This window comes from Emydura macquarii, unplaced genomic scaffold (assembly GCF_026122565.2).
Source record: "Emydura macquarii macquarii isolate MOO-44397 ecotype Brisbane River unplaced genomic scaffold, CSIRO-AGI_Emac_v2 contig_587, whole genome shotgun sequence".
NCBI lineage: Eukaryota > Metazoa > Chordata > Testudines > Chelidae > Emydura > Emydura macquarii.
In genome coordinates, this window is record NW_027130724.1 from 9,979,048 (window position 1) to 9,993,703 (window position 14,656).

Below are 14,656 nucleotides of genomic sequence, written 5' to 3' on the forward strand. Positions count from 1 at the left end.
CAACTGGGAAACTTTACTGAAACAAAGAAAAAAGTTTATTTTTCAAAATAAAGATTAAAACTCCTGACAATGACTTCTAAGATATGGAGCATCTCTTTCACTTGGATAGAACTTTGCATATGCAAGGTGCTGCACAAACATTAGCTAACAGAGCCTGTCAATTCTCTGGGGAGTTTGCTTGCTCCTGTGAGCCTCAACACAACCGTGAGGGGGAGCATCTCCATTTTACAGATGGAAAACCAGAGACAGAGAAGGCAATGATCATATGCTGCTAACCTGGCTCCAGTAGAGTAGTGCAGTACTTTACATCATGAGTAGTTCCATTCGTTTCTATGGAGCTACTAAATGAGTAAGGCACTATGCAGCTTCAGTAAGGTGACAGAACTTATCCAAAGTGATTTACCAACTCCTAACAGCAAGACTCTAAGAGAGCTGGGAATAGAGTTCAGGACTTGCTACCTCTTAACTTGTTGGTCAATCTCCCAGACCATGCTGTTTCTCACAAAGGTCATCTAGACAGCATTGGACTCCTCAAACACCATTTTACTTTAGTCAGTCACATATGAGTTGTAAAATGAGTTAAATTTTTAAATTTCATTTAAATTTTGAATTGGTATGGAGATAGAATTTAAAAATGTATGTTAAAGGAAAGAAATAATTTTGCTAAATCATTGTGACTTACAACAGGAATACTTGAACAGATAAAACAGATCTTGAGGGCTTAAAATAGAATTAAACACTAATTTGCAGGTTAATTTGGAGAGGCTTGGTGCACTTCAAAGTTGCCTGGCCAAATACTAACCTCATTAAAGTCAATAGCAAAAACTCTGTAACTTTATTGGAGAGTTTGTCTCATTGGTTTTTGAAAGTAAAATATTAGACCATGCATAAGGAACCTGGGTCTGACTCACACCAGTTTTACTTCATTCTAACTCCATTAGCTCCAGCCAATACACTCCTGAAAAACACTAGGAAAGGTTATCCTTCTTCTAGTGTCAATGAGGTCAGAATCAAGCCTTCATGCAACAGTAAGCCAGTTTGCTCCTATTATAATCACATGCTAGATGGACTTTTCTGATTCATGAAGTCTCATTAGTCACTCACATGTTTTGCAGCATCCCTCTAGAAAGGGCACAACATAACCTCCAATCTGAACAAAAAAGAAAACAAAAACATCAGAATAATTTTTTAATCATAGCTCCTACAATACCAGTGCTATTAGAAGTGGCTTCCCATATTCTACCCTGATTTACAATTCCATGCAACTTCATTAATTTCAATGGTGTGGATCAAGGAAGAAATTGGCCTTAAATGATTTAGCTTGAGTCGTTAACACATGAGCTGTCATTAAATATCATCATCAACCAACAGTTATCACAGTGATACCTGAACAGAACTTGGAACTGTGCTATCTCAGATTCTACCATGTGATTCTCGAAAGTAAATGCTGATTCCTTGTAGACCACAGTTATGATCACAGAAAACTGATTTGGAGTTAATTCTCATAAAAATAAATCTCTACACAACAAAAGGCCCACTCTAGTCACAGTTCATTGTCTTTGACATTGTAAGATGAAGCACCAACTGGAGTAAAGTAGACAGCATAATTACAGTCTATATCAAACCATTCTCAAAGAACTACACTGGGGCACTGGCTCAATTTACAGTGTCCCATTTCATTCCCGCAAGTCATAATGAGCTCTCCAACTTTGGTTCTTCATCAGGTCTCTCACATGGTGACCAGCGAAAAAATACTGAAAATTTCTTGCTTTCTCAAAAGCTCTAAAAGATGAAAGAAGGAGAAGACTTTTCTACTATCAGTACTTTTGCTAAACTCTCTGCTCCAGGTATGGCATTTAGGGACTAGAGTGGAAAAAACCTTCTATCGACTGGGCCTCTTTTTTCTTGCAGACCACTCCAATGATGTCAGCTAGGAAGGGGTACTACAGATGCATAGTTCCTTTCAGACTGTTCCCTGTTTGAGTATTCTCCACACATACCCCGCCACAGAACTGAGAGAGAACTATACAGGACTGTTCCCTACAGTATATTTTCTGGCTACTTTGGCCAGTCTAGTTTTAGGCATTCGGAACAATGGAACTTTCATGACCTCCCCTTCTCTGCAAGACCATACCACAGCCTCACATATCTTACTATTGGGAAGATTTTCCTGATATTCAGTCCACATTTTCCATCATTTTTATCAACTAAATTGTCATATATAGTAAGTCAGTTAGAAAAGAGAAGTCTGTGATCGTCATGACCCAGTGCTCCCAACAGCCACATTCCAACCTTCCATCTAGCAATACCTTACCTGGGACCCACAAAGTCCAGCCCCAGTGTGAGGCTCCACCCCTGAGGTCGGATTGGCAGAGTTCCAGAGCAGCCAACTGGCCCTACTTAAGCCAGCAGCAGGAACAGGAAGCTGTCTGAACAACTAGGCTCCACCCTGCTCTGGACTGTGTGCTTCCGGCTCCCTTGTCTTGATTTCCTGTCATTCTGACCTGGCTTGACTCCAGGCATATGACTTGTGGTTCCTGATCTGCAGTTTGTCTCCTGCTCCTGACCAAGCTGACTCTTGACTCCTGTCTCGTGGCTGCGGACTCTGGCTCTGACTACTAGATCTAGCCACCCACGACCCAGTTGTGACAATGATTGAACCCAGAAGTGCTTGCAGGTTTGGACAGCTGTGTCAGGCTAAGCTTGGCATTACAAGTCTGCTTGAAAGTGTTATGAGAGAACTGGATTTAATATAATCACAGCTACATTGTGCACTTAGCCACCATAGCTGGAAGCAAGGACACCATGTAGTGAGAAAAAATTTGGCCTTGCTTAGACAGACAGAAACCACGGTAGCTGCAGTGTTTGATAACAAAGATAGCTAACCTTAAGTCTGTGTGCCTCTGATCGTAATTTTTTTTGCTGAATAGTTGCTTTGCTGAAAAGTAAAGATTATGAGTTCTTTGCTGTTGCTAGGGAAACCCATTAGAGGTTGTTATGAGTTGTTTTGTTTTAAGTTACCTATAAAAGTGTTTAGTCAGAGAGTGTACTTTGGAGAAGTTTTGGATTTCTGCAAGTAAGGAGACACTGACACCCTCTCCCCAGCAGTGTGGAAGAAGGCTGACCACCGGAGACCCGCTGCTGTCACTTGATAGCACCTTAGACTTTGGGTAACTATATTTTAGGGGTGCTCTAAGACTATTGCTAGGTTTTGATGTGTGCTTTAGACTCAATAAAAAATTATTTTTGAATGAAAGCAATTTTGTGTGTACCAATCATTTATCAAATGGAGATGTTGTGTCTCCCACTGATTTTATTCCTGACACTGCCTGGAAAACAGAGATTAGTTACTATAGATTTGGGTTCAGATAACCCCAGGTAACAGAAAGGGGAACATATGCTCTCAGAATATGGAGTGTCCATTATAGCTGGGTAGCCCAGGAGGCTTGCTGACCCAATTAATGTGTAGGCAAGTTTTTGTATAGTCAGAGAACCTAGAGCAATCACCATTTTGCTTTTAAAGATCTAAGCAGAAATGTAGGCAAGCTATAATTTTTCCCATAATTGAAAGACTTTAGAACTGTCAACAATAAAACTTCAAATGCAAATATAAACCATGACAATGAAATAAGCTGTCTAAAAACACTGACCTTTACACATTCAGTTTCATTAAAGGGTGGGCAGCCGATGGAAGATGTAATTAAAACTGGTCCTACTGCTGTGGTTGTGCAGTCATACTTGACACAGTTCGAAATCCAAGTAGTACCGGGCTGTTTAAAATTTGTAAACTATCACCATCACCAGAACTTGGGACAACATGTCACAAAGCGTTATTTTTATTTTTGAAAACAATGCAATTAAGCACAGTCATTTCTGAATTAATGCAAAAATACTTCCTGCAAAATACAATTTAGATGGAACTTTTTAAGCAAAAATTATCACTGAGGATCACTAAAAAGCTAAATGAGGGTGTAATCTATTACAATGATACAGCAAGAAAGACTATTTTCGGTTGATTTTTTTTTTTTTTTTTTTTAAAAAGAGTCCTCAATTCAGTTATTGTTGTTGAAAAATAAATGCATTGCTAACATAAAGCCAAATATTACCCTACAATGTGCCTGCAATGGGAACCATGCCCAAATCTGATGTCAGAATTTTCATATAGCATCTAGTTAAGTTTTGGGTAACTTCTCAGTATTTTCAAAGAGAAAATCTTTTACAAACTTACCTTAAAATTGGAGACTGTCCCATTGCTGAAAGTGTGGAGACAAGACACGTTCTTACAGTGACCACAGCAGGTTGTTAAATCTCTTGGAGGCTCATACACTTGATTCTGCAAAAATCAAACATGTTAGTCCTGCTACATAACAAGACAGAGAATAGATATTATAACTGTTTTTAATATCTTGATATGTTAATGTCATGGGTTAGATTTTTCAGATTGGTGTGAAGCTTTTAAAATTATTATTTTACATTTCAATGTACAGCTTATACACTCACTTTTTATAAGATGATAGTGAGGTTGGTCAAGCTTTCATTGCCATCAATGGGAAGAGACTGAGTTCGAGAGATGAATTGGGCCCTTTGTAATTTTTAAATAGTACATGTGACTGCTTATCTAACGATCATTGTGCTTTCAAATTCTGGTGTATTACATATTGAAATCAATATGTATTCAGGAATATTCAACCAAATAAAGACATAGCAAAAGACTTTTTCTGTGAATAATTCACAGTACTTTGTGATGACATTTTGGATGTTTGTGAGTGTGTGGGGGTGGGGAGGAGGAGGAGTTATGTAGTCAATTTTACAGGATTTCCAATAAAGATTTTCTTCATTTTTATAAATATTCAGCTAGAGCCAATTTCTAGTTGATATTTACACCTATGTGCACACTAAAGAAGCTGAGGCGAGAGGCAGAGTGAGGTAGAAGTATTCTATTTCTTCTCTACGAATTTATACCTCTCATCATGGTATCTAAGTGATTCACACCAGACTGGCTCTTCTGAAACCAGAGATGGGCCCCAGTTCTGAGCACCCTTGCATTCTGTGGAAGCTCAGATCCTGGTCTGAACTTTCAAGCTAGATCCTACTTCTAGAAGGGGATAATACAAAAACCCGATGTAAGCAGCTCTGAGGAAGTTAAGGTCTGAGGAACTTTGTGACAGAGGCTCATCCCAACTCATAGAGTGGCTGTTCCTCATGTCCTCCATGATTAGAACTGAACAGGGGTTGTTCTGGGGTAAAGTCTAGGGTTCAAAAGTAAAGTCTGCTTAGTTTAGCATGCATATTCTATGATCCAGTCAGCCATAGCCTCCTATACCGCAAACTCATGTAGATGGCTTTTGCAATAATAATTCACAGAGGAAAAGACTGCATAGTACTAGGCCAGCCAGCATACAGATGCACTAAGTTTGCAGCATTAATGGGTGCCAGAGTTTGATCTTAAGTTTACATTATTATTAACAGTACACAGTTTTAATCAGAAGAGCTACAATACATCATCAAGGAAGGAGCTCATAGTTGGTTCATCTCAGAAGCCAGTTCCTATGAATATAATTTAATAACCAAAGAAACCTCATAGTTTAATCAAGATTACCAAACACAATATGAATATCTCAAATTTTGAATTTCTTACAACTTCACACTTGATGACACAGTCTATCCAGGAGATATTTATCCGATAATATTTGGTGGAGGGATCGATCATGTCTGTGCAATAAGAAGTATGGCAAATGCCATCAGCTGTGTGTTCCACAATTGTCTGTCCAGGACGCAGTACTCCTCTCTCATTACTCAGGCACACCTTGTCTCTCACTGCAACAGTATATAAAAATATACAACATACCTCACCCATGTCACTTTGGTTTACCACAACAAAGTCAAACACAGTGTTTATTGCAGAGAAAGGGGGACGACAAAAGCTAATGTAGCTTTTAATATATCTTTTTTTAAAAATTGGGGTCAGGTCCTCAACTGAAGGAAATTGGCACAGCACCACTGAGTTCAATAGAGCGACACCAGTTTACACACGCTGAGGACCGGGCTCTATAGCTTTAATAAGAATGTTTAATTGCATTCATTACAGCCCTAAAATTGTTCCTACCATAATCATGCCTCAAATGTGGAAAGGGATAGAATATTTTATTATTAGGTGTCTTAAAATGACTGTAGGCAAAAGGCCATATACTCCTTTGACTGAGTACATCTGGGTGAAAGGGAAACACATTAAAAGTAACATAATGGAGAAGAATTTCTGATATACAATCTTATCAGGGCACAGCATAAGAGTTTGAGGCCCTATCCAAAGTGCTTCACACATACTGCCGACTGAAGATCTGCAGTAATTAAAAGTGGAGACCCAACAGATTGCATTTCATGTGCAGTGTTGTCCTTTGCATCTGCCCTGTTTGTCTTTGAAACAGGACTGGATAGAAGCGAATTAACGAACTGTTAATGCGCATCAGGAAGGTGAACACAGGCAGTAGAGCGTGGCAGGCTAGCACAGGGTAGAATCACACCCAAACTTGCCAAAAACTAAAAGTTTGGGTAGACAAGCCCCTACACCAGCAATAATGTCTTTGCAGATGCCATTGACTTCACTCAGACAGTCACACACCTGCAACCCTTTAAAAGTGGCTTACTGGGAACCTTGTGTGAATTACTGGTTCTCAAAGCAGTAGTAGTTTGAGGCTCTTCTGGCCCCATTATGTATTTTCTGAGATTGCTTTTGCACAATATTGAGCACTGTGGCTTCCATCCTGCAAAGCATTTAAGCACATGCTTAACTTGCAACTAGGGTGACCAGATGTCCCGATTTTATAAGGACAGTCCCGATATTCAGGGCTTTTTCTTATATGGGCGCCTATTACCCTCTACCGCCTCCCGATTTTTCACACTTGCTATCTAGTCACCCTTCTTGCAGCAGGTAGGACTACCCAAAGGCAAGAAGTTAAGCGTACACTTTACATATTTTGCTGGACTAGGGCTAGTGCTCAGCATTGTGCAGGACTGAGCCCTGGGAGGAGAAACACCCTGCTTAAATTGGCTGCTCATCAGCATCTCTCCACTGCCTGCAGCCCATGTCCCTGATTGCCCTGCACTGCTCTCCTGCTATGGGAATTCCATGTATGCAGAGAGAGGCTGCTGACAACTATTCAGTTAATGTGAGATCCTAACATGTGCCCTCCTTTTCCCCTTTCATCCCACAACCCTATGTGTGGGTTAGTTCAGTTAATTCTCTCCCCGCAATGCCATGCTTCAGAGGTGAATGTATGGTCCATACTAGGTGATCCATCTTTAGCACTGTAGGGGATATTTCTTTAACACAAATGCTTCTCCTACTTACCGCACTTGTACTTAGTACAGCCACAAACATTTTCTGTGCTGTTCTGGAACTGTTCATCTATCTGCAGTTTCTCTCCCTGTCCACACAAAAGAAAAAGAAAATGTGATGTCACAAGCGTTTATCTGTTAGATTTTTCTCCCTTAAACTTTCACTTCACAGCTAAGTAGTAAAGTTAAAATACTAGCCTTTTACCCATGGACACCTCCTGTGGAATCTGACTTTGGTCACTCACAAGTGAAAATTAGTGTAGTAGCTGAGACTTTTTGGATATTTGTTTATGCCTCAAAAGTGAAAATGTTTGTGTGTCAGTATAAGAAGAGTTTGAAACTGAAATTAAAAGGTTATGGTGGGTCAAGACTGATTGCAGTGGGACGCCTGTCTATGGAAGTCTGTCTACTGTATGGGCCATATATTTTGCTGGGATAACTCCATTGATGTGAATGGAATTACACCAGGAGAGAATATGGTCCTATGTTTTACTTTGGCCAGTTTTCTTTCATATGCACTGAGATCAATCGCATTTGTCCCCTTCTGATAATTTAAGTGTTATATTCTGACAGAATAAAGGCCAAGTCCTGCCCTCAGATGTGTGCTTTCAGTTACCATGTATGTATATTTCAGGGCAGGATTTGGTCCTAAAAGAGAAAAGCAAATTGATACTTGTCAGTCATTTTAGTCTGCATGATAGTTTTCTCTTGGATTTAAAACCTTGTTTCTAATAATAACAAATGTTCATGACTGACATTTTAACTATATTATGCCATACACACACGCACGTGCGCACACACAGACAAGCAGTTTAAAAAGAGGACAAAGATAAAGAAGGTCCTCATAATTTACTGACACTTTAAATATGTTTGGTAAGAAAAGTAGAAAATAATTCATTTTAACAAGAAGGATTCCGTACCAGTTTGCACTGAGGTTTAGCGATTGTGTCACATGCACACTCTAAAACAAAAAAGAAAAACAGAAATTATCATTCAGAAAAGTATCTTGCCATTTGCATTAAAACAAAAAAGTGTCAGAGAGCAGAAACCCCAGCTTCCCAAGTGGTCACTACAGAAGCCCTGCTGGCTTTTGAAACACATCTCCTGCTGAGCCCAATACTGTGGAGACAAAACTGCACCCGGTTTCTGTTCAAACCTGACTCCCAATCTGAAATAAATGGATCCCATAGACCACTTTGTCTCTGTAGCTATTAGAATTCCTTATTTTATGGCTTCTCTGAAGAAAGAAAAACAACAAATAGATCAAAAGATTCCTGTGTTTGAGCTTACTACTCCCCATTTCATCTGTGCACCAGCACCTCTCCATGGGAGACATATCCAAAACAGCCTGCCCCCTGAGCAGGTTACCAACTGAATAACTTTGATTATTTTGTAGCCTTCAGACTAAAAGGTCACAGATCTTGCCAGCTCAATAGGATCTAAAGCAGTTAAAATGAAAAATGATTTTTTTTACCACATGTATGATATGGACAGCACTTTTCTGGGCTCCATACTTCCACCAAAGCCATCCCTAGTGCACACTGGAATTCAGGACAACGATAGGTTTCACAAACTAAAAGAAAAAAAAAATACAATCAACATGAGGTTCTACATTTTTTTTGATGAACAAAAACATGTATCACAGTAAATGAATTGCTCACTCATGAAAAGCTCTGGAGAATATCTAGCTTGTAAAAATTGTTGACCAAGAATTAAATGCTAGATAACAGGTGATAGAAATATATAAGATAACCACTCAGGGAGGGAGGGGGGAGAAGCTACATTTAAAATTGTTTTCCAGTACTCAGTGTTCATCTCAATTAATCTCCATTGTTTAGTGCCAAGAATCACCAGTACCCAGGCATGACACAGATGTGTAGATGCTGCTTTATGACCATGATATTTTAAACATTAAGAGAGTACAGGTTCAGCACTGGAGAGGACAGATTATTTCCCAACAGGAGAGGTATTTCTAATCCATCATTTATTGCACTGAACATGTATTACTAGGAAATTTAATGCAGTGTCTCTACCACTTTCATTTAAGAATCATAAAAAAAAAATCAAATAAACTTACCACACTGGTATGCAGGGCAACATCTATCCGTAGTGTTGCCATCCACAGTGAGCACTTCTCCTTCCTGACATTTTGGTATCTGATCAGAGCAAACCCCACATGCTGAAGAAGACAAAGATGTCAATCCAACAAAGGAAGGAAACTGAAAATGTTATTGAGGCACAGCACACAAGAACTTGCTAACTATTACTGTATTTTTCCTGCTGAGTCACTCAGCTGTCATACAGCATCCTCAATCTGCCTGAATTTAAATATATTTTATTCTCAATGAAAGACTTTTCCCCTTACACACGTTTTATCCTCTGACTTGAACTTGCAGCAAAACCACAGTACTGAATTTTTGGTATCACAGGCATTTCCAATAAAAAGATTCATGATACCAAGCACAGACAGAAGGAAAATGGGTTTTGGAGGAGAAAACTCCACACTCAACACAGCTTCCATGTTAAATGAAAACACAGAGTCCTGTAGCACCTTAAAGACTAACAAATTTCTGCGGGCATAAGCTTTCATGGGCTGCAACCCACTTAGTCAGATGCATGACGAAGTGGGTGGCAGTCCATGAAAGCTTATGCCCGCAGAAATTTGTTAGTCTTTAAGGTGCTACAGGACTCTCATTGTTTTTGCTGTATACAGACTAACACGGCTACCCCTCTGGAACATTTCACCATGTTAAATGAGTGACCACAGAAAGCTGTCAGCAATGAAAATTGCTTTGGTACATATATACTTCCCAGTGGAAGTCCTTACTGAGCCTTGACAGTTTTTCTTTAATGCCTTAAATGTTGCATGTAGCATCCCAGGAAGAGTCACCCTGTGCTCCGCTGAAATCAATATAGTGCAAAAACAAAGAGTATACTTGAGGGACACGCACAGGAAAGTTTACTGGCTGAACAGCAAAGATTTATACTGCAGGAAGTGGAAATATTGCATGATGGCAAGAGTGTTATTTTATCATTGATCTACATACACTATGCATGGACCATACTAGTTATGGCCTCTGGCCAGCCCTCAGTCCCTCCTATACACACAACTACACAGCTGTGTTGAGTGCCCACTGTGACCTTACATTATTATCCAGTTATCCTGGCCTATATGCTAACATGCACAGTTGCATTAAGTGAAGCTATCATACCACAGATATAAGAGATGCAGCAGGTTCCCTCCACACGAGTAGCAATCAGGGTTTGGTCTTCACGACAGTTCTGACTCTGCTCCATCGGTTCACACTTGAATGGGTCACATTCTAAAACAAGCACAAAACAATTTTTGTTAAATGTCAGTCTTTGGGCAAAAGTATGCTGCTCCCCCTTTCCTGCAACAGCCATGGGGGAAGGCTCTACAGCATCATCAAGGCCAGCCCAATCTCAGAACAACAAATATGAAATAGTTTATGAAATAACAAACCAAAAGGCACCCACATCCAGACTCTGGGCTCTTTTATGTAAATAACATTCTCCGTAACTGTTCATCTTAATTCCTTCAAGTACATATACCACAGAGGAAGGTAAGTAGTCAACTAGATCATGCAAATCAAGTGCAGAAAATAACGGGAAGATGAGAGCCCAGGAGCAATTTCTGCCTCTTCTTATCTAAGACTTGGAGGAGGAAAGTGGCTGAGTGGGGCTCTCTGAGAACATCTGTCTTGGGCAGGACGGTCGCAGACAGAATAGCTCAGGAGGTAGCACACTCATCAGCACTCCTTACATTTAAACCAAAGAAGAAGCTGCTTGCACTAACTTCAATGCCTGCTTCCAGGCTCCAACAGGCACAGGGGAGAACACAGTTTGCAACCCCAAGTCCCTGGGACATAGCCCTTTAGAGCAGAGGAACACAGCCAGGCATGTTAGTTATGCCCTTGCTCAGGACTCCACAGAATTCTAAGTCACATTTCTGCCTGATCCTTGCACAGAAGGCTCCTTTCCCCGTGCACCTACACAAGACGAACTAGAATCCAGCCCTGGGTTTTCAAGTGAAAGATTGCTCTGTATACAGACATTTTGATGATGTCTGCAGACATTTTTTCCTGTGAAATGCAATCTATTTTTGCTAATGGTTTATAGTTTCATTGCAAAATATTCACACAGTGAAATCCTGCAGAATCCTCTAACCTGTAGCACAGAAGAATAAGTTGGAATTTTACAAAATGCTGTTATAAAACAGAAATTTCTGCCAAAAAATAGTTCTGTGGTATGTTTTTACTTCTTCCTAAGATACTTACCACAGGTGTAATTGGGACAACAGGAATCTTCACGGTAGTAAGTGACTAGCTTTTCTAAGTCCTTACATCCAGGGATAAAGGATTCACAAAAGCTCTGATTACAAACTATTAAAAAAAACATACAGAAAAGAAATGAGGAACTTCTACAATATTCAGTACAGGTCTCTTATGCTAAATGGAAAACATCAAGTTGTATTTGTGATTCATTGTTAAAAGACCCAGAATAATAATAAAACATGCAAAAAGGCAAATAGTGGGATTTTCAGACGTGCTCAGCTTTGGCCTAATTCTCACTGGAAGCAGAGTTAGGCTATAGCTGAGCACTTGTGAAAATCCAACTTTAAAAGTCTATTCCCCATAGAGAGCTCCTTGCAACAATCTGACCTCAATCTATCAAAGGCCTGGACAACGACAGCAACTTGCAACCTTTGCTTTTGAACATGGAATCTTCCAGAAAAGTATGACTATAAAAAGTTTCCCTAATTCTGATATGATTTTTTTGCTATCAATTTACATTGCAAAGAGGGTAAACGATCCCTATATTTCTTCTAAATTAGTGATTATTTTACTGATTTATTTTTATTTACTAATTAAAAGAATCTATAGACTCTGGCCTATAACTGCTTTCAATGGCTGCTAAACATTCAATTAAAAAAAGCTGCAAATTCAGATCCACATAAAGATGCCAGCCAGCCACTATAAGAATTTTACTGCATGACAAATCCACCCTCCAAAATAGCATGTGCAGCACAAAAACAAACCAGAGCACAAAGGAAGTCGGATATGCCAGAAAGGAAACTTCATAATCTCACATACTCTATTAAGGATACTTACTACAGATCTTTTGAGGACAACAAGTCTGATCATCAGGAACAATCAGGGCCACTTCCCCAAAGCGCTGACAGTCTAAATCGTGAATATCTGAGCAGTTGTATTCCACAGGAATAATGGTCTCATTGTCAACACATTTGTGCATGCAGCATCCACTATGGGAGGTTTTCCAAATCTCCCCGACTGCGTGGGGTGCTCCTGAACTGTCGGTGCAGGCTAAATTATTGCAACAGAGGACAGAAATTTGTAATGCTCTTTCAGAGTTGTCCATCTCGTTGCTCTAAGGTGCGTGCGTAATTGCAAACCAGTGTCTGAGTCTGAGCTAATGCCACTGCCAGTGCTGATCTTTCCAAATGGAAGGGCAAGGATGGGTCTGAATCAGCATGGGCGGGAGTACATGCTGCACCTTTTCAAAGAGTGCTCGAGCTGCCGCTCCAAAGTACCCCTGAGTTGGACAGATGTCCTCTGGCAGTTCTTGCTGCAGCACGACTGCCTCCACCTCCCACCATAACAAGACCAGTGGTTATATTCCGCTAATTAGTCTAATCAATAATTAATGTGCTATAGAAATTGTATGCATTTTGAATGGACTTTAGCATTAACAAAATGGGCTCCTTTAGCAGAGTACTAGGCTGAAAAGGAGATTGAGAAAAACCTAACATGCTTAGAATATTGGGAAAGTTTGCTTAACACACTGAATTCCGTGTACAGAACATAAAATAATTATATGAATGAAATTCTTCATGTGGGTTCCAATCTTGAAAAGGGATCTACCCTCCTGGATCCATCCCTACTGAGACTCTGGGTGAATAGATTCCTTTCTATGATGTGGGCCTAGGACAACACATTTGTAAAATGAGCAAAATGCAACCTCTGCAAGAGCATCCTCCCATTGAGAGAATCTGAGTATAATAGTGGAGGAGAAGGAGGCTCTTTTTTGCCACTGCATCCTGGACCACAAGAGCATTCATTTGAACATCAGCTTAAATCATGTGCCGAACTCACCAAGCATCAGCCCAGCTATTAGACAGGGAGCTCTGCTAATTAGGGAGGCTGCTCAAGCATCTGGTCATCATTTGAGAGATGGTGAAAATCAGAAAGGGGAATCAATACGTACCACACTTCTCCTCTGGAATGCAAAGAGCGGAGTGAGCACGGTGAAGAATGGTCCCTTCAGAACAGACACAGCCCTCTGTCAGCACTGAGCAGGCTTCTGAATCCCGAGGAGCAGGCTCTCCATTCTGACAAGTCCTTGGAATGTCACAGGCAGCTATACAGGCCTGGTAGGAGAAGTCTTCCGAGCAGGGAAAGGCTAACAAGGAAATAAAACACTTAAAATAGACCACATGTAAGGTTATTGCCTGATATAGAAGGGCACAAACAGGGTTGTGTGAAATTCCTCTCTGTTGCATAGATATGTATTGATCAGCTCCCATATGCAGTAAGAAGTGATCAACAAATCTGCACAGAATTGTCAAGCGCAAACTTTGTAAACAATTTAATTCATTTTCCCGCCCACAGTAACGTATTTTCCCCAGGCACTAGCTAGCCTGGGGCTTTTGGGGGGAAGAGGAGGCTGGAGAGGAGGGCAGAGAAACCATCCCAACACAATTTCTCCCTCCACAAACCAATTAAGATTTTTAAAACATTTAAAAAATATAGGTTTAACTTTAAATATATTTTTATTGAAATATTTTGATTATTTCCCAGAGGAAATGAAATGGCAAATATATTGATTACTGTAGAGTCTGGCAAACCTTTAATAAACCTGCGTCATATTGCATATGTAGGCAACTAAACTTAGCACCTTTTCACCCGAATGATTATGAATGGGACTACTTATATTCTGGCATACTTAGTAGTTATTGATATTGACATTAATGATTGCGTTGGATGAGACATATTGATACTGTCTTTTGTATCCAGTACAAACTGCTTTTGCATGTTCTTCTCTTCTAATAACTGTAAACATGGTTGCATGGGCTGCCAGCATTGCAGTCGGTTTCAATGACAACATCTAGTCTCAAGTTTACTGCATCTCACTTTGATGTAGTTCAGTCTGCAGAACACTTGATATCAGATCCTCAGCTGGTAAAAATTGGAGCTTCAAATTTCACAAATTTACAGCAACTGCAGATCTGGTCCCTGATCAGATCAGTCTTTTTTTATCTCAAATATTCAATTTTCACTTG

At 39.9% G+C, this 14,656-nt stretch overlaps 1 protein-coding gene across 1 annotated transcript in view; it reads right to left on the reverse strand.

Annotated features, from left to right (window-relative positions):
- The window catches only part of OTOG (otogelin), a 167,274-nt gene that overhangs the window by 14,436 nt on the left and 138,182 nt on the right, over positions 1-14,656 (reverse strand). Inside the window, exons 43-54 of the mRNA XM_067540669.1 lie at positions 13,582-13,776; positions 12,468-12,680; positions 11,634-11,738; positions 10,548-10,658; positions 9,413-9,514; positions 8,810-8,908; positions 8,256-8,296; positions 7,349-7,424; positions 5,639-5,817; positions 4,229-4,333; positions 3,651-3,770; positions 1,105-1,150 (exon numbers count right to left, since the gene is read on the reverse strand). Coding sequence (XP_067396770.1) covers positions 1,105-1,150; positions 3,651-3,770; positions 4,229-4,333; positions 5,639-5,817; positions 7,349-7,424; positions 8,256-8,296; positions 8,810-8,908; positions 9,413-9,514; positions 10,548-10,658; positions 11,634-11,738; positions 12,468-12,680; positions 13,582-13,776 — 1,392 coding nt within the window. The remainder of the gene's footprint in view (positions 1-1,104; positions 1,151-3,650; positions 3,771-4,228; positions 4,334-5,638; positions 5,818-7,348; positions 7,425-8,255; positions 8,297-8,809; positions 8,909-9,412; positions 9,515-10,547; positions 10,659-11,633; positions 11,739-12,467; positions 12,681-13,581; positions 13,777-14,656) is intronic.